The sequence below is a fragment of the Falco cherrug genome, chromosome 6, assembly GCF_023634085.1.
Source record: "Falco cherrug isolate bFalChe1 chromosome 6, bFalChe1.pri, whole genome shotgun sequence".
Classification (NCBI taxonomy): Eukaryota; Metazoa; Chordata; class Aves; order Falconiformes; family Falconidae; genus Falco; species Falco cherrug.
The window spans coordinates 75,035,919-75,063,035 of record NC_073702.1 but is presented as its reverse complement, the minus strand read 5'-3'; the positions used below and the strand labels follow the sequence as shown (position 1 = coordinate 75,063,035).

The following is a 27,117-nucleotide window of genomic DNA, read 5'->3' as shown; positions in this document are numbered from 1 at the left end:
ATATTATCCATACTTTTCTCCCCTCGTTTTCCACAGCCCTACAAACCAGGCTGACCTTCCTCCCAGAATCACCCATCTGCAAGTGGCGGGCTGAGCTCTCCACCTTGCCTTTCCTTGCTATATAGAATCACGGGATGGTTTAAGTTGGAAGGGACCTTAAAGATCATCCAGACCACCACCCCTGCTATGAGCAGGGACATCTTCAACTAGATCAGGTTGCTCAGAGCCCTGTCCAACCTGGCCTCGAATGTTCCCAGGGATGAGGCATCTCCCCCCTCTCTGTGCCAGTGTCTCACCACTCTCATCATCAGTAATTTTTTCCTCATATCTAGTTTGGATCTCCCCTCTTTTCAGTATAAAAACATTCCCCCTTGTCCAATCGCTACATGCCCTGCTGAAACATTTGTCCCTATCTTTCTTATAAGCCCCCTTTAAGTACTGAGAAGGCTGCAATAAGGTCTCCCTGGAGCCTTCTCTTCTCCAGGCTGAACCACCCCAACTCTCTCAGCCTTTTCTCATGGCAGAGGTGTTCCAGCCCTCTGATCATTTTTGTGGTCCTCCTCCCTATCAAACCTAGGAGAAACTGGCTTGACATTGAAGCAGACAGCATTCTGGAAAGCCCCATTTCTTGACTGCATTCATCACCAAATGATTTCTGCCCTCCATTTCTATGTGTTTGCTTCTTTGGACCTTCAGTCATCTGAATACTGTACCTGGTTGGGGGGCACCAAGCCTCCTGTCCTGGCCAATGAGCTCAGTGGTGCATTTGATTTGCTGGGGAGAGACATGCTTGACTTTGCAGGGGACACCTGGCAGTGGAAAAAGGAGACAAATGTGCTGTGTGAGAAACTTGGGTTCATGCTCCAGCTCAGCTGTGTTTCTATCTTGTTTCTGAAAGAGGTCAACACTTTGCTAAAAGCCTTGGCTTTTACTATCAGGCAAGCAAAACGGGTCATGTCCACAGTCAGAATAACAGGACCTTCCCAATGGTGAGTCCTACAGCTCCCACACTGGTATCCATGAACATCAGTTGGGTTTTGTGGTCAGGATCATGACCAACTTTATTGGGGGAAAAAAAATAATATATATGTATGTCACACATCTGTCCTCTTACCTGCAGCAGTGACCTGCACCGGCTCCTCAAAGAAATCCCCCGTGACAGTAAGATCAGTGCCTCCTCCAAGGCTCCCACCAGCTGGGAACACAGAGGCTATCTCTGCAGAGGAAGGAAAAAGGGAAATCTAAAAGCCAGTGTTGGAAAAGTTAATCCCTGCCCTATTTCGGTTGAAGTCAGCAGTGCACTTGCAGTGTTTCCAGCACCACAGACTCTTGTAAATGAAACCAGCATCTCACTGATCCTTTATGGGGTTTTTGGCAGACGCTGGGATTACACCAGGTAACAACATGGGTAACTTGGCCGCATGACAGGAGAAATACTGTACTGCTTGGACTGTTATTTAGCAGTGACTAAATCTGTCATGCTCAGATCACAAATTGTTATATTCTGTGCTATTGAGGAGCTCTGCAAATAAAAAAAGTGGAAGTGAAACTTTTAATCCTTTTGACCTTCTCTGACTCACTTCTCAATTTAGCCTGTAGGCTTAGATGTTACCACGCTTTCCAATCATCCCTTAGGCTTCAGGGACAAATAGAGGGAGCTGAACACCTGACAAAGGAGCGTCCACATTGTGACCGTGAGAATCTTTCAGGATTTTATCTCTGTTATAATCATGCCCTTCCACACTGGAAACCTGTTTTTCTATTTAATGACATTTACCCACCTTACACTCGAATGTCATAGTTTAACCAACCAATTGTACTTCTATAGTACTGAAAAAAAGACTAGCAAAAAAGATAAGGGACATTGGTCTACATCTATATAATTTTTGTTAATTCCTCTGGTATTTAAACCTTACTTCTACAATATCGACTACTGGCTAGCACAGTACAGTCTACTGGATAGATCCAGCAGATCTTGTTTCTGCTGGTGCTCTGTCAACAGCTAGCTTCACGCAGGGTTAGTTCATTTTACTGTGCCTCAGTTTGTAAATAAGGACACAAAATCACCCTCCTTTACAAAGCACTTTGAATTTATAGGCGACAAGCTGTATGCTATAAACAATATATATAACAGAGGTACATCTTAGCTACTTTCTTTTAAAAAAAACAAGCGTCTCAGATTCAGCCCATAAGGAACTAATACATTCATCACATTAATTTCAGCCAACTTAATGGAAAAAACTGATGAGACCCTGCTGAGGACCTGTGCAGGTTAACCAAGCGATCTTTCCGCTTTATACAACCTCTAAGGTCAACAGTTGCCCAGTGCTCTGCAGCCCCTGGTACCCTACTTCTGCTTTGGCTGTAGGGCATACAGCCTTGCTGAACCTCTGACAGTGATTGCCTATGACCATAATCCTGCGTGGGTGCTCAGAACTTCATTGTCTGCTGTCTACAATATAGCTGGAAGTGTCACAAGGAGGTTGTTATTGTTAATGTACCTTATTTTTTTTGTGGGGGTTTTTTTGTTTGTTTTTTTTAATTAGTGGTGTAGTAACCTGCCATTCACCATTTATCCAGAACTCAATTTTTGGAAAAGCTGAACACTATCTCCTCCTGATAGTTGATGTGGGATCTATCTCATCCTAAGGTCTGCACTTCTAAGATCTCAACCTTACCAAATGCAGCATGATTTAAGGGGGGAAAAGTTTCTCTAGATGCAACATCTCGAGCCTACAACTGATCTGACAGGAAAAGGACCAACAATAAAGCAATGTCATTCCCTGCCATATGGCTTTCCTGTAGCTGACTGTCTCAGGTTAGGCTGTTCAAAACAGAGTTCAAACATATCCCTGCCCGAGAGGAGCACTAACTCACTGGGGATGTAGAATGTAGCCCATGGCAGCACATCCAGCCTTAGCACATCATCTTGAAATTTTTCATCTGCAGCTTTTTGTTTAGTCAAGCCCATACCAGGGGAGTGGCACACTCAAAACGAGGACACAACAGGATTAGGCCTTTGGGAAAGGCAACAGTGAGAGGTCTTGTCTTAGACCACGCTTGGGTTGCCAAAGACAGTGCAGCCGGTGAGGTGGATCAGTGCAATACCTGAATACGTTTGATACAGGAAAAGTTCCTGTTTGGCACTGATGAGCCAAGCATCTTTGTGTACTGCTGACCTGCAAGAGAGAGAAAATGCCTCAGAGAACATTGGCCATTTAACTTAAGTAGACCTTCTTTTGGCAGAACTAGACAGTTGCTCTCCAGAGGAACAGTGGAACATTTCTACAAGGAACAGCATCACCCTTGACCAGCACGTGGAGGCATAAATTTATGAGACTCCATTAACAGCTGAAATTCTTTCTTAGAAGTACTGTCCCATATTAAAGTATGGTTTTGACAGTATCATTTTCACCTGCTATTATGGCTAAGTTCTTTCCCATTTGGATGAAGAGTTAAAAGCGTGGTGACAGGATTTTATTCGGCTAGGTTTAACAGATAACTTATGCTTCAGGCACTGAATCTAAAGTATTAAATCCCAAAAGCAGAGACGCTTGGGGCAGAAACATTCTGCCTTTTCATTCCCAATCTGATGACCATCCTCTCAAGATAGCAAAACCTCATTTCTAAGCAATGAAACACAAGGTTCAGCAAAAACATCATGCACTTATCCTAGACTCATATGCAGCTGTGCCTCCATATGAAACAACAGAAAAAGAGAGAAAAGGATTTTTACTCACTTTCCTTTGTTAAACACCGAGAAGCTAACATTGTGGGACCCTGGAGGAGAGAAAAGTAATATGCATTATGGCAGAAGTGTGGAGGGCTTCATGAAGAGTTCATCCTGCCAAACCTTATCCAGGTATCCTAGGACTGATTCTCCTCTTCCTTACACTCTCCTTGCAACAGTATAACTGTGTTGATTTCAGCAGAGTATGTGTGCAGGAACTGAACCAAATATCAACTTAGGAAGCTTAGAGCCTTAGTTCGTAGGTAGACACTGTATGTAGATACATAGTTATATATCTGAACCTGCAAACCAAACCTCAGAAGCAGGATTTGGTTGCCTAATCATAAGCCCTTTGGGTCATCTTAGACCCTGTGGATCCTATCTGACCTCACCTGCCATGCTAGGAAGGTACAGACCTCTTTCAAGACCTTCATTAGCTCTGACACCCCACTGGAGAACTGCTGGATAATCCAAGATACCTTTAAAGCTCAGGCTATTGTACTGAGCCATCAGTGTCTACATGAAAGCTAAATATCGATTTCTGGTTTATATATCTCTAATCATCTTCCCCAAGTGGGAAGATTGCTGCTCAAAGCCTCCAAAAGAAATCAGAAGCTTCTTCAGGCTGCCTGGAAGCAAGGAACAATGAAAGGCGTCCAACCTGCTACAAGATAGATTGTGAATAGAAGGGAGCATCCAATTTATTCCTCTAATAAAGCAGCAAAGGGAAGGTCCACCACATACAAGAGGGATTAAAGTAAAACAGTAAACTGAGCAAAGACCCCAGATCACACCGGTGCTGTCAGCAATGTCCACATCACATCATGGTTTCACTTGAGCATTTCATTTTCTCCAAGACTGCAGAGGACATAAAATCACAGCAGTGTCTACGTTGAAGACTGGTAAGCTTTGATCTGAAGCAGCTTATGTGAACTCAGCCCTGAACACCATTCCTAACTTTGGAGACAGAGCAGAAACGGATGCTTGACACCCTTCCTCTACCTTCCGGAGTTGCAGGAATAACAGAAACCCATGATTTTCCCCACTTTTCACCAACCTATGTGGTTCCCTTCCACCCGGCACTGCAAGGTCCCCAGTCCATCTTCTGCCTGAATAGGGTAGCTGTGAAGAGACAAAGGACTTTGCTAAGCCTTGGGAACAAAAAGAGCAAAATACAGTGAGAATCATCTAACCAAGAAAAGATGTGGGCTTATACATCTGAGCTAGTCATGCTTGCCTCCTTTTAGAAACAACGGGGTGAAATACGTGAGATGGCAAAGGAACAACCCATCTCCCCACCGATGATCAAGAGTTCAGCAGCTTCAGAGAATGCCTCCCAACAATACACACTGGTCCAGTTTGGCTCCTTTACCCTTGTTTCTAGAAGCTGATTCTGCTGCTGACCTTCAGAACCCTCATTTGAAATAAAAACTGAGCAAAGACAAGTCTGGGCACAGGGTGAGGGTGAAGAGGAAGACAAAAGTATCTCCCCTCTACATGTCCCTGCTCTGTAAGAAGGAACAAGTAGCAATTAAACTGGCATTACACCAACCTTCTGGAGCCACAGAATGATGCAGATCTCATCATCAACTCAGATTTTCATATAAGTCCCTCTTCTGGGAGCCAGGAGGAATTTTGCAGTGCTATTAGAAGGTTCACTGAGGACCCCAGCAGCCTTAGCAGTGACCTTCTGTGGGGGCAGGTTTCCCCCTGGTTCCCTGTAAAAACAGCCTCCCCCTTCTCCATGGCTCACAGGCTGAGAATTTAACCATTCATAAAAGAAACGCTGCCGCAGAGCCCATGGCTTTTTGTGTAATTCAACAGGGTGCAAGAGCTAGCAGCATAAAGGGTCTCTTGCAACTTTCAGGAGACAAGGATACGTTAATACATGATGGGGACACAAGGGTACATGAGCAGTGCCAGGGCCCAGGCACCAGAGCCTGTCTACTTACACTGTTAAATTTTAAGAGCTCTGCTTGCCCAGTTTGGGTTCAGGTCAGCTAATTCACCTTTCAAAATTAGCGTCTATATATGACTGAAGACAACATATTGACCAAGGTCAATAAGCAGCTTTTAAATGGCTACCCTGTTTTGAAGTCTAAAGAGCTGAACAGAATAGATGTGGCCAGGACATAGCATATCATCTCCAGGACAGAGGACAACCCATGGCCCTGCCTGGTTATAGCTAGAGCCACAGAGAACCAACAGCCCTCCTGTACCCCAGTCACAGACCGTAGGATCAACTCCTCATGGTCTGTCTCCACCTAAAGCCAAAGCAGAAGAGCTTCTCCAAAAGTTAAGAACTTTTTTTGTGCACAAGACATGCCGAGCCCTTATACCAAAAAGCAAGCCAAGAACTGACATGCTCCCAGCTCGCCTGTCAGCAAAAGAGCAGAGACTGGTCCATCCATCTCCTTCTGCCATAAGGATAGCTGGCCTAGGCAAAAAATAAACAGAAATGATAAGATATGATGTGACATAGAGCTTCACAGATAAAAACCTGATCCTGTCAAAATCAGCAGCCAATATTTTCAAATGGGACAGGAATTCCCCCTCACTTGTATCTAGCATGTATTAACCTTCTAGAAAACTGGACAAGCCCTAACCTCTTATCTTTTCACTTGCAAAGTATATTACCCACATACTGCGAGAACTGCACCTTTGTAAAGATTATGACATGGCCATCTTCAAGACACCCGTGCCAGCCCTGAATCGCTGGATATCTCCTCCCTGCAGAGAAGGGTTGGAAGTCTGAGCTCCAGGAGGATTAAACCCACCCCTACATTCCAGAAGCAGCAGGCAGCACAAGTGCTTGTACAGCCATACTGCTTCAAGATGCAGCTCAGTCATGTCTTTGTTTCATTGAGGAAAAACACTATAAACACCCTCTGCTAAAAATCATCCAAGCTCCTAACAGAAAATTCAAGTATCCCCACTGTAAAAAACCACTATGGCAAGGAACAACTTCCACTGGAGAGGAGGAATCAGGTGGGACCAATAAATTCACAGTAGTTAGCATAATAAGCAAAGGTTGGCAAAGATTATTTGAGAACTAATAGGCAATTAAGGAAAATACGTAATCAAAACCTCTAACGCAAGGACTTTGCTATGATCCATGTTTCAGAGTGTAGTTTTATGAGGTTTTAATAATAGAGTTTGCTTTTGTTAATACAGCTTGCTGATATTGAGATACCTTTCCTTTTAAGGATGAACAGAAACAAATTCAGTGCTGCAAAATGTTTGGTTCAGCATCACTGGGCTGTTGCGTCCCGTACAAAGCATGGAAAAGGGTGCAGAACACACTTGAAAGTATAAAACACTGTTCTCTTTTTCTCTCCAAATACTGAATCAGTGTGACTGCGTGACAGACTGCTTTGGTCTAGTCCAAGTCCCCACCTGGTACGTATTTACTAACACACCAAAAATGGGCAAAGTATTCATGTGAAGCTACAATGTGAACCTGTCTGGTATGTTAAGATTTTGATGCCATTTCCTTTTTGGCAACAGTGAGTTTAAGCTGTAAATGAGTAATTTAGCAATGGAGCATGCAGGCACGTCCAACCTGCAGTCAGACAGACCAGCCTTTCTTCCCACTGATCAAAGGTTTCACAGTTCCACTAGAGGCAGGTAAAACAATAATTAATATTGAACAAAGGATGCTAATATGCATCCAGTGAACAAAAATGTAGGGCTGAAAAATGGGTGCAGCTGCTATGGCAGGAATCTGCACTGTGCTTTCATTCACACTAGCAGAGAATTTAATTACTTAGCATGGGACATTTCCATTCAGCCTGAGAAGGCATTAAAAAGCATCTAGTGGTCAAATATCTGAGGCTGCAATTAAAATTTTGAACTGCTGAGATTACACACCTTCCCTGGTCTGCTGAAATGATCCTCAAAATACCAACAGAGTAACTATAGATTTATAGTTCATTCTTTACAACAATCACCTGGGATTAGTTCTTCCCTGCCATTGACACAAGTGCAAGGAAATCACAACTTGGCAGTATCTGAGAACACTTCCATACTATGTAAATACATATGACAGACAGCAGGTCAGCATTCATGCTCATTTTGTATTCACTATACTTAAAGTGCTGCTGTCCTGACTTTTTGTAAAATCTACCTTCTTTGCTCAGTTGCATGTAACCATAGAAGCAGCAGAAAATAAAAATCAAACCTTTCTTGAGCACAAGGAAGTGACCAGAGAGTGTTTAAAGTAGTGAACAACAAAGCCTTTTGTCTCAAATTCTGCTTTGTCTTCTGACTCACCAGAGCATCTGCTTCAAACTAATAGTTTTTCTGAAAACGCTAATGGAAGGGAAAATTTATTTAACTTTTAGATTCTGACATTATTTTAATTAGTTAAGTTTTAATTTGCTAGCCAAAATAAAATCTACAGCAACCAGGCGCAATTACAGTACAATTCACACTGAGCTGTGATTGACTGTGCTGCCAGTAAACAAACCAACTAGCTTAATGGACCAGTTGCAATTAGATTAACAAAGTTTGCTGGAGCCCAACTCATGAGCTGCAATAAACCACAAAGGAAGTAAATGGCAATTCTGGGCCAACTGGTTGCAATTTATTGCTGTCAAGGAGGCTGATGGAAGAAATGCCAATTTAAAGGGACGGGGTCAGATAGCTGCCTGTATATAATTACCCATCAATATAATCCACATTGAAGTCCAGCGTCTCATATCTTCCAGAAATTGTTTTCCCATAAATCTGTATTAAATTTCCTGTTTAAAAAGAAATTGAAATTGGAGTCTTAGAAGCAGAGAATTTATTTGCAGATTTTGTGAGGCAAACAGAAGTTGTTCTTGGTCTTTGTGAATTTTGCGGAGGTGCGTAACTGGCTGCACTGATGGCTGCTCTCAGCTTCTACCACAGTTCAAGGTGACTTTGCACTTAATTCACTTTTCCCAAAACACACACCTTTGTTTCCCACAAAAAAAAAAAAAAAAAAATTGATTCCTGAATTTAAAGCAGATCTTTAATACTTGTACTGAGAAGACATTTTGCTCAACTCTTTTGTGAGCTAAACCCCACATTCTATCCAAATTCTACTGTAGAACCTCATAAGGCAACCAAAATGGCATGATTGGTACCATAGAAAGGGTCAAGGTCTAAAGGAGGACCTCAGCATAGATGTGGCCAGCTGAATCACTGCCAATACTCCCTTGACAACACTAGGTGACAACTTCGTTCAGTTACACACACAGAGCCGTCAAAAATTTGGGGCACCTTATCCTCCCACTGTGACTCCAGAAGGGAATGAGTCTTCCTGGTTCTGCATCATATCTACCTGCTCCATGCAGGTCCTTCATGCTCCAGGACAACTCAAATAGCACTAGACATGTAGCATTACTCTCATTCTTCACTGACTACACTGGGAGGTCAAACCTCCAGCGAACACATAGAAACCTCCATACAGGCACTCTAAAGCAAGGCATAAGAATCTAGATTTAGGAGCATCTCTGTGATCTAATCATCCAGGTACCTTTCTGCACTCTTGACACCAAAATGTTTTGATTAATCTTGACACTGGAAATCAGCATTTGAATTTTCTCTAAACAAGCCTGCAAATATAAATAGACTAGAAATAGGGGGGAAACAGCTAAACATTCAGACCAAAACCAACTCCTGTCTTCTCATGTAACTTTAAAGTCTGATCTAAAGCCCCAATAACCAAAAGGTCTATATGGTATTGCAATATCATCACCCGATAGGTAATTCTTGAAACTACTACTAAATAACTAAGGGCAGACAACTCAAGAGCTGAGACTGATTAGACCTGTCCACCTCCTGAGCAACATCTCTCTACTCAGGCAGAGTTGGGCTGCCCAAGCCAAGTACCAAATAACCTGGTCATTGCGTGTTACCCACTTCTCATGTACCCAGCACTGCCAACTCTCTCCCCTTATGCAAACCCATTTTTGTGTTCAGCATGGGCTTGGACATTAATTTCTGGAGGTGCCCGTTTTAATCCCCAGTAAGACTGATCCCTCATAAGGGTAATGTATGGAACATCAAATAATAATTAAAGTGGGCTCCAGCTTAAACAAAGGTCCCGTACCTGGGATGCCAGATGGTGGACTAATTTGGTAAACCACAGGCGTCTGCGCAGCAGAGAACTGCAAAGAGAAATTTGTTGTTAAATGGCAGTCATTTTCGCAGCAGTCCAACAAGATCTGATTACATATTGCTTACAACATGGTTGGCAACAGCATTTCAGAGATTTACACTTCAGATTTCATCTTTGAGGCAGAGTCCTGCTCTGAGAAGGGAGTAAGTACACATACACTCTTCTTGCCCCCTCTGCATTCAGAGCAGCTTATTGCTATTTTTACATCCCCTTTTGTGCCCAGATTGTCCCCCCTGGTTTGAGTCAGTTCCAGAAGATACAGTTTAATACACAATAAAATTTCTAAGCTATGCTTTATCTGAAGTCAAGACCTCCATTTTATCTTGCATTATGGCACCATTTTTCTTCCCAATAGTATACTCTTCAAAACTATTTCTAAGTCACAAAGTAAAATACTTCAGTTAGCCTTCAGCAAACTTGTTGGGTACCCTAAAGCAATGTAGCAAAGAAAAAGCTTGCATTGGTCCATCTTAATGCGTCAGAGGTGTTTTGGTGAAAGCACTAACTTGGCCTCTGAGGGAACAGCAAAGGAAATACTGGAAATCTGCTATGGGGTACTATTTTTGACTTAAACAGAATCCAAGAAGGAGCAGAGATTGTGCTTTGGAGCAAGCCTTCAGAAGATGGGGAACACACAGGGATACTTTCCAAGTACAGGAAAGTCATCATCAGCCTCCCAAAGCAGCTGAGACACAGACCTGACCTGGAACATGCAGCCAAAGCATCTGCAAGTAGAACAGCCCTTTGCCTCTTTTTTCCAGTTGGCTTTAAAACCTGAGAGACTTCTTTTAATCAAAATTACTCTAGAAAATTTTTGCTTGCATTGACAGCAATCCTATTCAAATGGCTAAGCATGTGGGAGCACTACTCATCTCTGAAGTGGCCAGAGGCACACATCCTCCACACAGGGTTAACTCGCATGGAACCAGCATATTCTGTAAATGTCCTTGTCCCTCCCTGGAAGATGACAAACCAAAGAGGACAAATAAATGGATGGCTTCAGCAGCTAAAAAGTGCCTTATGTCCAAACTGAGCATATGGATCCCAGGACTACAGAAAATACAAAGGCAGTGAAGCTCTTTGGAAGTGTTTTTAAAATTCTTGCTGTGGATAAGGAATTGTCTCCAGCACACTGGGTATTATCCAGTGCTGGGTTAGCTGCATATCATCTTGTAACACGCTGACATAGCTGGGACAGTGTGGTTTGGTGTCAGAGGGGAAGTACCTGGACAGGCAATGAAAAAGAGCTGGAAATCTTGAGAAAGCCACAATCAGAGTTACAGAAAGGGAAGGTGCGCTTTTGAACTACAGCTCTATGAATAAATAAATAACTTGGAACATGCTATTTAGAATCACAGGATTGTTTAGTTTGGAAAAGACCTTTAATATCACAGAGTCCAATCATTACCTCAGGACTACCGAGTCCACCACTAAACCATGTCCCGAAGTGCCAAGTCTACACATCTTTTAAATACCTCCAGGGATGGTGACTCAACCACTTTCCTAGGCAGCCTGTTCCAATGCTGGACAACCCTTTTGGTGAAGAAATTTTTTCTAATACCCAAATTAAACCTCCTTCGGTGCAACTTGAGGCCATTTCCTCTTGTCTTATTACTTGTTACTTGGGAGAAGAGACCAACCTCTATTTCAGTCAGGCAGTTGTAGAGAGCAATAAGGTCCCCCCAAGCCTCCTTTTCTCCAAGCTAAACAACCCCAGTTCTCTCAGCTGCTCTTCATTAAGACTTGTGGTCTAGACCCTTTACCAACTTCGTTGCTCTTTTTTGGACTCGGCTTCTTCACCTTTTTTTTGAGCCCTCTCTCATTCTTACTTGCACTTAAACATGCTGCTGTCAGTCCAATAAATAATTAAAAACTCATTTACTGAATCAAATCAAAGACACCATTGCATATATTGGGGTTTCCCCACCCCACCCACCCCCGAGATTTCCTTGAACCTCGTTCCCTTTCAACGCTCAGTCTTTGCCTTGCTTCCTCCTCATGGTCAAGTTAAAGATGAAGGGGTAGTCATAAACTCCCTCCAGTGATGACCGCTTCTGAGAAGCAAAGGCAACATCATGCCATACCCTGAGCTAGAGCTGATGTGGAGAAAGAAGCCAAAAGCAGCATGAAAGCTAGGGCCACTAGCTGACACAAGTCTTCCGAGCTGTTCAGACTTGTTGCTGCCTGAAGCAGGCTTTTTCAATCTAATGTGGAGGCAAAATTAATTTTTAATACGCGTAGCTCCCAGGTCCCAGTCCCAAAACAAAGAGACACATTGTGTTTTATTTAGCTTGGAATGTGCCTCATTAACAGCATCCCCTGGTGATTTTTCATCAGCTCTCTAAGCTAGCTGAACCACCCAATGACTCTTCAGCTTTAATGTGCAATTTACTGAAAATGCTGGGGTTTCTTGCTCGATTCTCAAAGTTAGCACAGAAGTGGGATATGACTTCTGAATACACCAGGCCTCATCACAAAACACGCAGCCATGGTTAAGGTTTCTGCTCTGCAAGAGATACTGAGACCATCATCCTCAACTGGTCAAATACCACCATACCCCACAACCCCCGAGACAGTGTTACTTTGACATTGAGAGCCAAAGGGAAAATACTGGTCAGGGTCGGTGGGGAGAGTAGCAAACTCTCAAAACAATGGAGCAACAGGTATGAAATCACAGCTGAGGTCTGAGCTTTCTAAATCTTGCTCATCTTAGGTATGGAGAGCTGTTCTAGACCTGAAGGGATGTCCTTTCCTGGAACCAGCAGTGCCCATGGGAGGTATTCTTGCCCATGGCTACCTGTCAATGCAGACTGTTAGCTGTCAGCCCTGCAGCTTAGAGGGTAACACCAGAAGCAGCCAGCACAGGGTCTTCTGTGTGGCTTAAGTGCAGAGGGAGATTTACCTGGACCCAGATTTTTGATTCAGTAAGACCTCTTAGGTCACCTAGTCTATCCTGTGCCAGACTAATGAGTACCTTGATGCTCCCAGTCTCAAGGGGCAGAAGGAACATCCTAACATCTTGTCCTGACATACAAACATACATACAGCATATAAGAGAGAAAATTTCAACCTATTCGCTGTGATACTATGTCTGAAGTTAAGACTCCCTTCAATGCCTTGAGTTCTTTATCATCACTTCTATATTTGCTTGGTGATTACCTTGAAAGTATAATTTTCTTTCTCTGCATCAGTCAGGTTGTTAATCAAACGTCCTTTAAAGATCACCTCCACGTAATATGAACCCTCCTGGGGTGAAGACCTAGGTGGAAGAAAATGTGTTATATTATTTTTATACAGATTGGGTTTATTTTTTTAGGAAAAGTCAGTTCCCTCACAGGGTAGTCTTAGCAGGTTCACTGAGGCTTCAATAGAGCAAAGCAAATTTATACTGTGAACCCAACCTTTACACATATGAACCCAAACACTAAAACTAAGATTTAAAAGAAATGTGGAGGCACAGCAAGAAATTACAGTTAAGTGCAGAAGGTGAGAGGACTACTACAGAACTCTATCCAAATTGTACATTAATGCAAAACACAGACATGCTCATTAGACATGCTCAGACAATAATTGTTATTCATTAGTATTAAAATAACCCAGGGCTGCCTGGATCTACAGGGCATCTTGATCCTGGTTTGTAAATTAATGCTGCATCCTTAATGCACACAATTTCCCAGCACAGCATTCAGCAGAATTAACTCCCAGCCAAATCATAGCAGTAAGAGATGGAAGAGCCCAATTAGGGTCACTCTTACAGCCTCTTGCAACATCCTTCATCTTGTAGTCAAACAACCTCCTTTAAAGTTATGACAGGATAGAAAACAGGGAGTTTAGATTGCCCAGCCAGTGCTTGAAACCATATTTGTTTCCTGCTTTACTCATAACCTCTCTCTATGACCTTGGACAGGTCAAGGACACAAAGAGCTGGTAAAATCTCTGTCAAGATTTTCTTGGGAGTTTTGTGTCTAAGAATTAGGTGTCTACAAACCACTGAAGATCTGAGCCTAGCCTCTCCAAGAAGCCTCACTGACTCTCATGCTAGGTAGTCTAGAGCTTCATTAAGTTGAAACAAGAATAAATGCAACACAGCTTCAGAGGTGATGAGGTGCAGCCACAGCAGCAGTCGTCAGAATTCCCTCAACTCCCAAATTGCCTGTACAGACACTGAAAGAAAATGAGGATCCTACCAGACAACCGGTAAGGTCTCACCCATACTGTAGTCATGGATCATACCTTGTTCTGCATCTTATGGTGGATAAGTCAAAATATAAAGGAGACACATCACATGGCAGCCTGGGCAGGTCTGGATTCACCAGGAAGACCTTCAGCGGGGATGCGCTGGCTGGAGACACACTTTCTAGCTGGTGGGATGTTGAGCCTAAGCAATCAATCAGAAGAGTTCTGTGAGGACAGGATCACTCACATTCAGTCACACACAGCAAACTTTTTTGTCCAACCCAGCTTCTCTTTAGGCACAATGCTTAGAGCCCTTAATCAGGCTTTTTTTTAATCAAGTTTCTGTAATTTCATATTGTCATGATTTAACCCCAACTGGCAACTAAGCACCACACAGCTGCTCACTCCCTGCCCATCCCAGTGGAATGAGGAAGAGAATTAGAAGGGTAAAAGTGAGAAAAGTCACGGGTTGAGATAAAAAACACTGTAATAATGAAAAAGAAATATTAATACAACAGAATGTAAGGAAAAGAGAAAAAATAACAAGAGAGAAAAATAAAACCCAGGAAAGACAAGTGATGCAAATGAAAACAGTTGCTCACCACCAACTGACTGATGAAGCCCCACTCCACCACCACCCTCACCCCACCCCCACCCCACCCCCATTTTATTGCTGAGCACAACATCATGTGTTATACAACATCCCTTTGGCTAGTTGGGGTCAGCTGTCCTGGCTGTGTCTCCTCCCAACTGCTTATACATCTCCAACGTATTTGCTGGCAGGGCAGTGTAAGGAGCAGAATAGACCCTGACTGTGTGCAAATCCTGCTCAGCAGTAACTAAAACATCTCTGTGTTATCAACACTTTTCAGCACAAATCCAAAATAGAGCACCAAACAAGCTATGTTTTTTATACTATGAAGAAATTTAACTAGCCCAGCCAGAACCAGTACACACATTAAGACCAAGTTCATCCCACACGCAGCTGCATGGGTTTTTGCCTCTAGTACAGTATTTGGTCTCTCCCACATGTATTCTACTGCAGAGATTGACAGTCATTAGGAGTTTTAATCGCCTCAGCCATCTACACTGGAAAAAAACACGTGCTCACAGATACTTAAAGCCCTGCAAAATTAGCATCGTTTGACACTGTCTTTGCAGTTGCTGATGCCTCGCAGTTTTGCTGACAAGACCTCAAGTCGGCTTGTGCTGTAATATAGATCTGCTTGGCCCATTTCTTTGGAGTGACCTGTCCAAAGGATCAACGACTTTTAACCTTCAGAAAGTCAAGCTTTACCTGAACATAAACTAGCATGCTTCACCTTTGTAGCATGATCAAATACAACTAAAAATGAAGGAGGCTTACAAACAGCTCTGCCTTTGCTCACGATCTTCACAGGTGGTTCTCAGCCCACAGACTCACTTTAAATGACATCAACGTTTCTTGATTTGCAGCAAACTCTCCATTTCCTCCTGGTCCCAGGAAGGTTCTTCCCTTTCTCCCAAGGCCTAGCTGTCTGCTTCCCCCCACCAAAAAGAAAGAGACGCTGCTTGAACTGTGAGTTCCCAGCTGTGACTGTCTCTGCCTGCCACTCAGGGTAAACAACTCCCTTGAATACTTGAGCTTCCTTTCTTCCATCCATTTCATCATCTCTGTGTGAATGCACAATATTCAGACAAATAAGACTAATATCATTCATCATAGTTATGAATGATCGAGTGTCAGAACTTAAGCAGCTAAACCAAACATACAGCTGACTCAGAAACCAACTCTCTTCCCAATGAATCAATAGTCAACACTGTGGAAAATCAGGTCTAGCTTTTTGCAGCTGGTTTTGGCCCAAAAGAGCATGACATATCAATTTCTGTGAATTTTTTACTCAGATCTCACGTTTAGCATTAGTGTTTTTAAAGCTTCAACATCATAGGACTTATGAACAGAGATTTTCAGGTTTTCTTCAAAAAAAGGGTGGCAGGAAGGAAATTTCTAGCCCTACATCTGCAAAAATAAGGTAAAAATCTGACTTCTGCTAAGAAAGAACTTAAAAACAAGCAACTATAAGCAATAGCTTATGAAGTAATAATTTGAAGCCAATTTCATGTTATGGGTGCCACAGTCCATGCCGCTTGCTTAGGGTCTGTCGTTTCATCACTCCAACCACAGATCTCAGTATGGAGCTGATGCTTTGCTACTTTTGACCGGTGCTTTGTAAAAGTTTAAAACTCACCATCCAGAGTAACAGTAATCCACGTCCCTCCAGCGACACTGCCTTCTTGGGGCTTAATGAGCAATCCCATAGCTGTCACTGCAAAAACAACCCAGATGCATCAGGCTGAAGTGCAATGCAAACATCTAAAATATCTCATTCAGGGTGAGACACAGTGGTCAGACAGCTGTCCTCCTGTAATCCCACCCTTCACCTCGTTTCTTTGCAGGCATCCAAATTAGTCACATTGCTCATCCTTCTTCCTCCAACTGTCTCCTCCATGCAACAGTACTGCTTCCCCTCAGGAGGGCTTTGATGCCTTCAGGACTTGGGGAACCAAGCTACAGTCTGAGTTTCCTGTTCTCCTCAATAATTAAAATAAAGACGGTAAACCTCATGTTTGTTCCCCCAGCCCTCAAAGAAATGAGTCTGCTGTCTTCTGTACACTCTCCCAGACTTAGGGCTACCCCAGAAAACATAACCTGTTCTGGTTCCAAGACAGCCTGTCCAGCTCTTTCTTGCCAAAGTCCTTTGGAAAGAAACAAACACAGGCCTGGAAAGAAACAAACACAGGCCTGGAAAGAAACAAACACAGGCCTGGAAAGAAACAAACACAGGCCTGGAAAGAAACAAACACAGGCCTGGAAAGAAACAAACACAGGCCTGGAAAGAAACAAACACAGGCCTGGAAAGAAACAAACACAGGCCTGGAAAGAAACAAACACAGGCCTGGAAAGAAACAAACACAGGCCTGGAAAGAAACAAACACAGGCCTGGAAAGAAACAAACACAGGCCTGGAAAGAAACAAACACAGGCCTGGAAAGAAACAAACACAGGCCTGGAAAGAAACAAACACAGGCCTGGAAAGAAACAAACACAGGCCTGGAAAGAAACAAACACAGGCCTGGAAAGAAACAAACACAGGCCTGGAAAGAAACAAACACAGGCCTGGAAAGAAACAAACACAGGCCTGGAAAGAAACAAACACAGGCCTGGAAAGAAACAAACACAGGCCTGGAAAGAAACAAACACAGGCCTGGAAAGAAACAAACACAGGCCTGGAAAGAAACAAACACAGGCCTGGAAAGAAACAAACACAGGCCTGGAAAGAAACAAACACAGGCCTGGAAAGAAACAAACACAGGCCTGGAAAGAAACAAACACAGGCCTGGAAAGAAACAAACACAGGCCTGGAAAGAAACAAACACAGGCCTGGAAAGAAACTCCTGCTTCCTGAAATCAAATCACTTGTAACTTGCTATGCTGTGCCTTTCATAAAGGCATCAAATGCTTAAGGTAATTTAGGAGTTATTAGGGTGACCCTCATCCTCTGAAGCTAATAAAGGTGAACCAGTGGCTGGTTTCTTTTATTGTAGCCAATGATCAGAATTTTCCAGAAGTCCATTTACAGGGATATCCACTTTCCTTTTCAGCATTTCAGGAGGTTTTCAACTTCTTAGTTGCACCTGAACACAATCTCACCGAACACCAGTATTGATCACTGAACCCAAATATTGCACACACTTGCATCATGAACCCTTACTATCAACATGCAAACAGCAATATGACTATCACCAAGTGAATGAAAACAACAGACATGAGATGAACCCAGATAGAACAGGAAAAAAAATTAACAATTAATCCAGAAATCTCCAGTGGCTATGGATATAACACCATGAAAAGCCACTGATATGGACAGATAATGTCCGGTATACTGCAGTTAATATCCCCTAATACCCAACACCTTTGAGAGATGCTTCTCCATGTCTCACAGTAACCCATATCCAACCCAGTGGCATCAGATTTTGCTGCAGTTTTACAACCAGCGTGGTTGGAGTCAACACCTCTCTATCACCCACCTGCAAGGAATATCAGCTCGGCACTCAGAAAGAATGACCTCCAAGGGTTCATCTTGAACTTTGGATGGGGATTTCATGGGAGTCAGGCTCCAGGATCATGGCTTGGGGCCTTAGGACCTTTCCTGTAACATTAAAACAAACCCCACCTGTATTTTTTCTTCACACTGCAAAGCTGTGGGAGCAATGGTCCGTGTTACAACGGACAAGATGGGCTGCAATGTGGAGTCACAGAGAATACACCGAGTCACATCTCACACAGTATAAGGGATCGACATATTGCAAACCATACTCTTTATCCTGCCATGCAAAAAACCTACACAGAATATATGCCCCTCTGAGCAGACCGCTTTCCAGACAGGCTCAGGCTGAGCTTTCTCCCCACTGGAGCCACGTTTCAGGTGGCTGACTAATTAAGCATTAGACACAGGTGAACTGGTGAAAACAATTACAGGATTTAGAGCCCCTGATGATGAAATCTCCTAGCTCCATGCTTCCTCATGTGAAATCATTGCATTAGATTAAATTAAATCATGCCATGCTCATTCTCCAGCTCCAAAGCCAAACGGTAGGACTTTTCTACGCTATTAAGCTCTCTAGCCTTACACAGCTAGCTCCAAACTGGGAATGGACCATGCCGGCTCCTCAGGCATGCCTAGGAACTGTTTGGAAGAACACTGGTAAATTTAACCCCAACAGCTGTGAACTGTTCTAAAATTTAAGAAAATAAACATTTGAGTACCCTTGTACACTAGGAAGTTACTTGGTCTTACTTGTTATCATAGCCAGACATATCACACATTCTCTTTGCAAAGCCCGTGTGAGGAACTGTTCTAACATTTAAAAATATAAACAAAAAAATTCTACTGCCTTCACCCTGAGCTTTGTACTAGTATGGAAATTAATTTAGCCACATTTGCAAATGAGAAAGAAGCTCAAATTCTCACTAGCGAGTAACAGAGACTGGGACAACTACTTTTCGTGGGGTTCTGTTCCCTTCACTCAGAACATCTCTTGGTTGTTAAAACTCAGCTCAGACCACCAAAGCCCAAAACATAAAATCATATGGCAAGAACCTAATACAGGTTTTTGATTGTTGTTACGGTAGGACCTAAAAGGCAAAATCCACAATCACTGTATGAGGCACTGTATAATCACCAACTCTCAAAGAGAGAACGCATGTCCCACAGAAGAGCAAAATGATGCAAAGAAATTTCACATCCCTGCTCCACCAGCCAGTTATTGGACAAAAGGACAAGAACTGACCTCGACTTTCCTCAGGCCCAGTTCCTCCGCAGGACAATGGTACCAAGATCTCATGTGTTCTTCCATGTAGTGGTCTTGCTTCAGTCAATGTATACGCTGCAAAGATTCAAGCTCTCTTGTGCATTTGTGAAAGCCCGTCAGGTCACCTGAAAAAGCCTAAACAATTGCCCATAGCACTCTGCTTTGCTGCCTTCTGTAAATGTTCGTACAACCAATCAAAATTAAGCTGTTAATCAACTCAATTGGCTATGTTAAAGAAAACAAGACTAATCAAAGAATTAAAGAGAAAAAAAGTGGGGGTGATGGTCTTTGGTACTGCTACAGCAATTCAGAATACCTCATGGTTTAAGTAATTTTTAAAAGGACTGACACATGCAGAGAAGTTACTTGTGGTCTATAGGCACAAAGTGCTCTTGAACATTGATTAGAAGATGTGGTCAACTTGTGTCCAAGGGTGCTGAATATTGTTGGGGCATTGTGCATTCCTTCCTTAAGAGGAAAGTGGAGGGAAGGGAACTTGCTTCTCTGTTCCCATTTCTTTCCATCTGGCCTTCACCAGATAATACAGTAACGAGTTTCAGGGCCGTTGACAAAATGTCGGAGGAAAAGCATTCTCCAAGCACTTTGAGACGCCCAACACTGATCTGGTAATTGGGATATTTTTGATAGCAATATACTGACCTCATGCAAAAGTGAGGGAATTAATGGAAAACAGAACTGCTCAGGACTGGGCAGCAAATCATTTGGTGATAATAGCAGGAAAATACAAGAGCCAGAATAAAGACGTCTGCAGTTGTTGCACAACCCAAAGGAAGCAGAACTGCAGAGCAAAGCAACTGATGCTGAGGACCCAACATCCACACTGCAAACATTTAGGGGTGTTGCATAGCACTAGCTCTAGCCTAGCCCCAGGGACCGAACATCCATTAATGGCTGGAGGCAGCGAATGAAGAGCCGGGACGCAGCTTGATGCAAGCAAATGTCGATTTGTTGTACAGAAGCACGAGGTTTTTTATACACTTTCAGAAGCTGCGCGTTTTAAACAGATTGGTTCTTGAAGCTAAGCATTGCATACTAGGCAATCCCTGACTGGTGGTTAACTACCAGCAATTAACCACAAGGTGTAACCTTTCCTTGGCGCCAAGGGCGCCATCCGTCTCCCACTCCCCTGTGCTCTGTAAACACGCCTCATCATGTTAATTGTTGTCTAGACAAGCTCGAGCACATTCCCCTCAGCTAACTGATTGCCATGCATGGTCCTAGTTTCCAGCCCGCTCCTGCATCTCCCCCTTCCTGTTGCACAAAAGAACCCCTGAAACCGAGCAAAAACAAGGCACAAGTAATAGAACAAATAAAAAACCAACTAAGACATATTATCAATGTCAAAATAACCCACTGTCTTTGTTCCGTACAATTTTACAATTTCCCCTTTTTGTTTTTGAACAGCTAGTACCAGGTTTGCCATGTTCTGCAGGGCCCTTGCAAACATGACAGCAACCAAGGTAATAGCAAACAAACAATACTGCCAATTGAGTGAATGGATGCCAAAAAAGGCTGACATTTTCTCAGATTTTGATAACATGTTGCTGCAATGGGGCGCCTAAAATCCACGCAGCACATACCATCAAAATCCTCACAGCCATGTCCTTGAACCAACAACAAAAAGCAGTGGCAATTTTGACACATTCTTAACTGCCTACCAAACAAGGTGATTCAACTCTTTAATGCTTTCCCTGCTGTTACTCTGGATAAGAGAAGAACCGCTGCGACACGTTCCCATCATAGCCCTCCTACTACATTAGCATCTACAGAAAATTATCGACAAAGTGTAAACAATATCAGCTTCTTTTAGATTAACATTATACATAGATGGAAGGGCACACCAAACAAGAACTGGTTCAGTCAAAAAGTTCGAAACATCGCATGCCTTCTCTGAACATACCTCTGGGGTCATTCCCTTCATTCCCTCTCTTTTTTATGCAAAGAGAAACACTTTTACCATAACAGAGAAGCCCCTATTTACATCTCTGAGCCCGGACACAAACCGCAGCTGTATGCTCCACCAGGCTCAGGGCAGGAATCATTCATGTAGTTACATAGCTATGTATCTCTACAAGTATGCAGACACCTATTAAACACTAGATAACCATGTTTATCTTTCCTATTCTCCTTCACAATACCTAGCTGTTCTCTCATCTCTTGTTAGGTCAAATATTCTCCAGCTTCCTCTACTACATCTCTCTTCAGACATTCTCTATCCTCCTCTTTTTTGCTTGTTAATTGCGACAAGGCAAAGGTTGTGTGTAGCTGGGTGACCATGACCTGATTTATGTTACAATCAACTAAACACTGAATACAGGAAAAAAAAAAGTATGGGAGACATAAGGCAAACATCAATAAGGTGGTTAAAGATAATTATAATAAAACCTGTAATACTTTTGAGTCATGGCCCAAAGTTTCCCAGCCGTGAGAAGAGACCAAAGGCATCCCGCCCCTGGCTCTGTTGCAGATCTTTGTTTTAAGGCTTTTGAGTTTTGTATACTTTTGTAAATTAATTCACAGTGGTCATTCAGATTCACGTAACACATCCTATCAAAGTCTTCACACTTGTGTCCCTGTGCTAATAATAAAAATCAATAGCAACTCAGTTCTGTAGCAACATATGATGGACAGAATCAACATCTGTTAATAAGCCAGAAAAAAAAATAGTATTTGTAGTATTACTTTGTTTAGCAAGCTAGCAGCCTAATTTACTAAGCAAGTTAAAAGCGTGTACTATTCTTACAGAAGAGATTAGAGAAGCAAAAATCTGTTATGCTGCATTCCAGAACTCAGCCTGAGAGTTACAGTCTGCTGTGAGTTCTGCGTTACAATCATTTGACACATGTTGGGGTTGCGATTGTGAAAGTTGCCCGTTTACAATTTTCATTGACGTTATCACAGCCAGTTGTTTTAAAAGCAACCCTTGAGCTTCCTGATGTTCGACTTGTTGCAAAATATTCTGAAGCCAATCAATAAAGTTAGTATTAAAGTTAGTGACTCTCTAGGACCCTGCAAGACTGTGGCAAGACTCCCGCATCCTGACTGCCTTAATAGCCATCTCATTCATTTGCAAACGGTTGTCCCTGGGATACCTTGCCTGAGTCACAGAATCGGCACAGTTAATTGCTCCAGCTAACTGCTCATAGTTAACAGCAATTCCCCGATTAAGGTTTTCAGTCAAGGCCACTACACATAGCTCACAAAAATCAAATAACCACATCATATACTGTATCAGTTAGTACCATACAAAGCAATAACTTCCAATCATGCAGTGTGAGTGTATAAGGCTCTGCCATCACTTCAAGAAGGGACATAGCAAATGTATTATGAATCCTCCCTTCCCGCACTGCTTTGCTTAACCCTTTAACAGCCTCGTATTGCACAGGCTGCCACTCTGCAGGTTGATTTGTCTGACAAAATACTGAACATGCCATAGCGACTCCCAAAACCCATCACTTGAGTGTTTCCCACTTGCATTCCTGCCACCAATCCCTCAGACTCCCTTTCACCCTCCCCAAAAATACAATCAATGCATCAGGAGAGACGAGGGGGTGGGGAAAAGGTCTAGCTCCTTTTCCAGATCTATAGGACCTGGATCAAAAGGTTTATCAGTGTCAATGGAATCATTGTCCGAGTTGTCCTGTTCCCGTGCTTGGTCCTGTGTTGTGAGGGTCGCTGCAATCAGTGACAGAAGCTTTGGGGGCAGAGGAGGTGTGGACAGAATCGCCATCACTGACGGTGTCTTGAGAAGAGTCGCGCTGTCGGTGGAATTTACAGCTTCCTCTGGTTTAGCACCGTTAGTAGAATTAGTCCACACTTGGCAAAGAGTAGTCAGGATTTGCCACCAAGATGTTAAATGCATTCCCGACACGGAGTTCCCCTCCGCGGCAGCATCATACAATTGGCTGCTGTATGTACACACTTTCATTCTTTCAAAGTCTAAAGTTTCTTGGCTGCTCACCTGTCTCGATGCATACAGGTGTTATCCTCGGGGTTTAGGTTGTCCGCCTGGTCCAGACGGCAAGGCGATCGTTCAGCCAAGCCGTCTCCTCCGGAACGCAGCCCTCTTCCACGAGCTGTCTTTTTTCCGTCCTTATTCTTCCAAGGCTTCGGAACACCACCATAGGGGTCACCATTTGAGGAGACTGAGGCACGGACTCCCTGATCTGACTAGAAGACCCTTCATGAGTCCATATACGTCTCTTTCTGGGGACGAAGCCTGATTCCCCGTTACGGATTTCCCACAGCTCACCTCTCAACTCCGGAGGGATTTCTGGCCGGCTCCTGCTTCCTTTCAGAGGATCATTCAAAGTTCTGTGGGATTCGCTGCATGTCGCTCAGATAGGCGATTCGAAAGCCCTTCACGTTAGATCCATAAACGCATCACGTCGGGGTCACCAATTTGCGGCGAATGAAGAGACGGGACGCAGCTTAATGCAAGCAAATGTCGATTTGTTGTACAGAAGCACGAGGGTTTATACACTTTCAGAAGCTGCGCGTTTTAAACAGATTGGTTCTTGAAGCTAAGCATTGCATCCTAGGCAATCCCCGATTGGTGGTTAACTACCAGCAATTAACCGCAAGGTGTTACCTTTCCTTGGCGCCATCCGTCCCCCACTCCCCTGTGCTCTGTAAACACGCCTCATCATGTTAATTGTTGTCTAGACAAGCTCGAGCACATTGCCCTCAGCTAACTGATTGCCACGCATGGTCCTAGTTTCCAGACCGTTCCTGCAGCTGGAGTGGTTTTTGGTGCCAATCTTTGTTTGAATTTATCCAGAAGGATTGGCATCAGTTCACTGGGACAGTTCTGTGGCATGGAATAAATCACCTTATCTGGAGATGAGTTGATTTGCTTGAAAAGCACACTCCTGATCTAAAATAGGCACCAAAGGAGATATTGCACAGCCTCTAAAGCCTCTCCCTCCCTTAGGAGCGGGGACTTTTTTTGCAAGATTAGAGTGTAATGCAATGCATCCATAGATGTGGGTGTTCCAGAAACCAAGTCTGCTGGTTGGTCCTCTAGGAAAGGCAAACCTTATAACAAAGCTAAAAGTTTTTCATGTGTTCCTTCCCCTATTGCTATTACCATAAACATGGTTTTAAGATCATCCAAATGCTATACATCATGGTCATGAAATGTCAAACAGAAAGCCTCCTCAGAGCTGCTGGGTAAGAGCAGAGATGCACAGTGTGAGTTAGCACCGTAGAAAAAATGCAACAGGAGAGCGACACTCTCAGAGGTGAGGGTTGGGCAGAAACTTTACTTGCCACATAACCACAGCAAACACACTGACCCTTTAAAGCCAAATTCTAAGCTTCTATTGATTTTTCTACCACAAGGCCTGCTGTAACTACACACACCCCCCCTTTTTTTCTTGCACATTTTACCCTAACTGCAGTTTGTAGAGATCAGACTCCAGAGCCCTGATGCACATGAACCTCCTATTTCAGGGCAGGTGCATAAAAGATCATTTAGGTTTACTTTTTTTTATTCTTATTAGGGCTTTTCCTGGTGTTACTTACCTTATTCAATTTGTTCTTCGATTCCTCCAATGAGTCAAGGGCAGAGGCTCCGACACCAGCATAACTGCTCCATCCCTTTGACACCAGCTCTACCACAACTTTCAGTCTGAGGTTGTTAGGCATTCAGTTCAGCCCCTGCATGGGTAACTGAGTCACTGTGTGCTGAAACCCACCAGACTAGTTTCTCCAAGTTCAATGCCTGTCACAGACAGCTCAGAGCCATCCATTGAGCATGCTTAATTATTAACCTAAGCTACTTGCTGCTATTAACTGTTTTGTTCCAAGTCTTTAATGGCCATTACAGAGTTAACCTGGAATCGTTTTTCTGTTGGTAGACTACTAGATCCTCCAACAGGAGAACAATTAATCCATTTTATCATCTTTTCCCCCCCACAATATGACAGAGAAACAGATGGAATGGTTTCTTGATATGCTGATAGCCAGTCTGAGAGTGACTTTCACAGCAAGTGGACCTCAGGGTTTCCTTATATACACTTAATTCCCTTTTTCCATGGCATTCCCAACAGTGTCTACATTTGACAGGAATTCTTACCACACCTCAAGTGTAGCTCTTTATACAGTCAGCAGTGGAAAAAGAGTACAGTGGACATACATAGTGTTATCATTCACCCCATGGAGAGCCATGTGCCTCCACTGGCTACAGGGAAGACCCAGCTCAGCCTAAATCAGGTGCTGAATAACAGGGTGAGCATCACCCCTACTCCCAGCTCTGCACTCATCTGTTTGAAACCCAGATGGCTTTTGATGGAGCCACCAGAAACATGATAGGCTGTTGAGCCCTTACACCGGTATGGACGCCTTCATAGAAGTTTCCACTGAGGAAGCTCTCAGACACCACAGCATAACTGCCGTTTAATGAGTTACCATGCACCAATCATGCAATAGCAGTATGTATCCATGCTCTTACCTCATCCCCAAGGGGAGGTGAAACAGGCTTCCTTGTTCTTCCTCAACCTCAATTCAGAGGCACAAAGTCATGGGCAATCAACCTTTAGGGAAGTTCTGGAGCTCTGCCCAGCAGTGGAACCAGTTGCATTTGGTTTATTCTTAGGCCAAGCCCCAATGTCTCGGCTGAATATAGCAAATGATTACAGGAACCAAATAAAAGTTAACCCTATCCTGCTCAGCAGTCCGCACTCAGTTTACTCATTAGCTGGAATTACAGTGGAAACATGGTCAGAAGGAAGAGTAAACTTGAAGAAATTCTCAAAGAAGTATTGTCAAAGAAGAGACAGTTCAAAGATGATAACCTGAACACAGCAGACTGAGCTAGATACTGGTAACAAGGTCCACTAAAAGTCCCAAATGAGGGGATGGACCAGGTACAGGGTCAGTCTAGGGAGTGCCCTCAGGAGCAGGGAGGCTCAACTGCAGCACGAGCCCACAATCCAGCTAGAAGGCAGGACTAGAATCAGGACTAAAGACCAGTATTCCTACATCACATCTCAAGGAGGGACTACAGGCTCAAAGCTGAAGTTATCTAGTGCTCCTGACCCATGGGCAGGGTGTGGATGAAGGTCACAGGTGAGGCTGATCAGGGCCATTAAGGCTTATTGCTGCCTTCAGATCCCTGACATTTCTGCTCCTGATATACCCAGTCACTCAAACTCTCTAGATCATAGTGAGCAAAAAAATGAACTGTCACCTCTGTCTTTCTATATAACATTTTGCAATCCAGTCTTAAAGAAATGCTTTATATAGGAAAAATTCAAGCAATAGGACAAGAGGAAATGGCCTCAAGTGACACCAGGGGAGGTTTAGATTGGGTATTAGGAAAAATTTCCTCACTGAAAGGGTGGCCAAGCACTCAAACAGGCTGCCCAAGGAGGTGGTGGAATTACCATCCCCAGAAGTGTTTAAAAAAACACATAGATGAGGTATGTAGGGACATGGTTTAGTGGCAAACTCGGCAGTCCTGGGTTAACAGTTGGACTCAATGATCTTAAAAGTCTTTTCCAACCTAAATAATGCTATGATTCTAAATGTCCAAGGTTTGCAGATGCAAAGGATTTGCCTGGAACAAGGTGTGTATTCTGTGCAGAAAGTCACAGATCAGGTAAGGCACTGTGTAGGAAACCATCCCCCTGAAGGAGCTGAAAAGTCAAAAGAAAAAGGGAAGCTGGTGAAGAACATTGTCCTTAATA

At 43.3% G+C, this 27,117-nt stretch overlaps 2 protein-coding genes across 5 annotated transcripts in view; both read right to left on the bottom strand.

Moving 5' to 3' along the window:
* The window catches only part of PKHD1 (PKHD1 ciliary IPT domain containing fibrocystin/polyductin), a 281,171-nt gene extending 255,220 nt beyond the window's left edge, over window positions 1-25,951 (bottom strand). For 2 of the 4 annotated variants that reach the window (XM_027808649.2, XM_027808653.2), the window contains exons 1-14: window positions 24,953-25,163; window positions 19,385-19,540; window positions 18,122-18,243; window positions 16,283-16,360; window positions 14,112-14,256; window positions 13,038-13,137; window positions 9,810-9,867; window positions 8,394-8,472; window positions 6,093-6,167; window positions 4,788-4,852; window positions 3,741-3,780; window positions 3,109-3,179; window positions 1,115-1,216; window positions 714-809 (exon numbers count right to left, since the gene is read on the bottom strand). In XM_027808649.2, the coding sequence (XP_027664450.2) occupies window positions 714-809; window positions 1,115-1,216; window positions 3,109-3,179; window positions 3,741-3,780; window positions 4,788-4,852; window positions 6,093-6,167; window positions 8,394-8,472; window positions 9,810-9,867; window positions 13,038-13,137; window positions 14,112-14,256; window positions 16,283-16,360; window positions 18,122-18,173 (961 nt within the window). In that variant the 5' untranslated portion in view covers window positions 18,174-18,243; window positions 19,385-19,540; window positions 24,953-25,163. Of the gene's footprint in view, window positions 1-713; window positions 810-1,114; window positions 1,217-3,108; window positions 3,180-3,740; window positions 3,781-4,787; window positions 4,853-6,092; window positions 6,168-8,393; window positions 8,473-9,809; window positions 9,868-13,037; window positions 13,138-14,111; window positions 14,257-16,282; window positions 16,361-18,121; window positions 18,244-19,384; window positions 19,541-24,952; window positions 25,164-25,880 lie in introns of those variants that run through there. The other 2 variants (XM_027808650.2, XM_027808651.2) reach the window with 2 other exon arrangements.
* The window catches only part of LOC102045850 (serine protease 48), a 235,877-nt gene continuing 230,580 nt past the window's right edge, over window positions 21,821-27,117 (bottom strand). The window contains exon 6 of the mRNA XM_055714017.1: window positions 21,821-21,973. The gene's annotated coding sequence lies outside the window, so the exon portion shown is untranslated. The remainder of the gene's footprint in view (window positions 21,974-27,117) is intronic.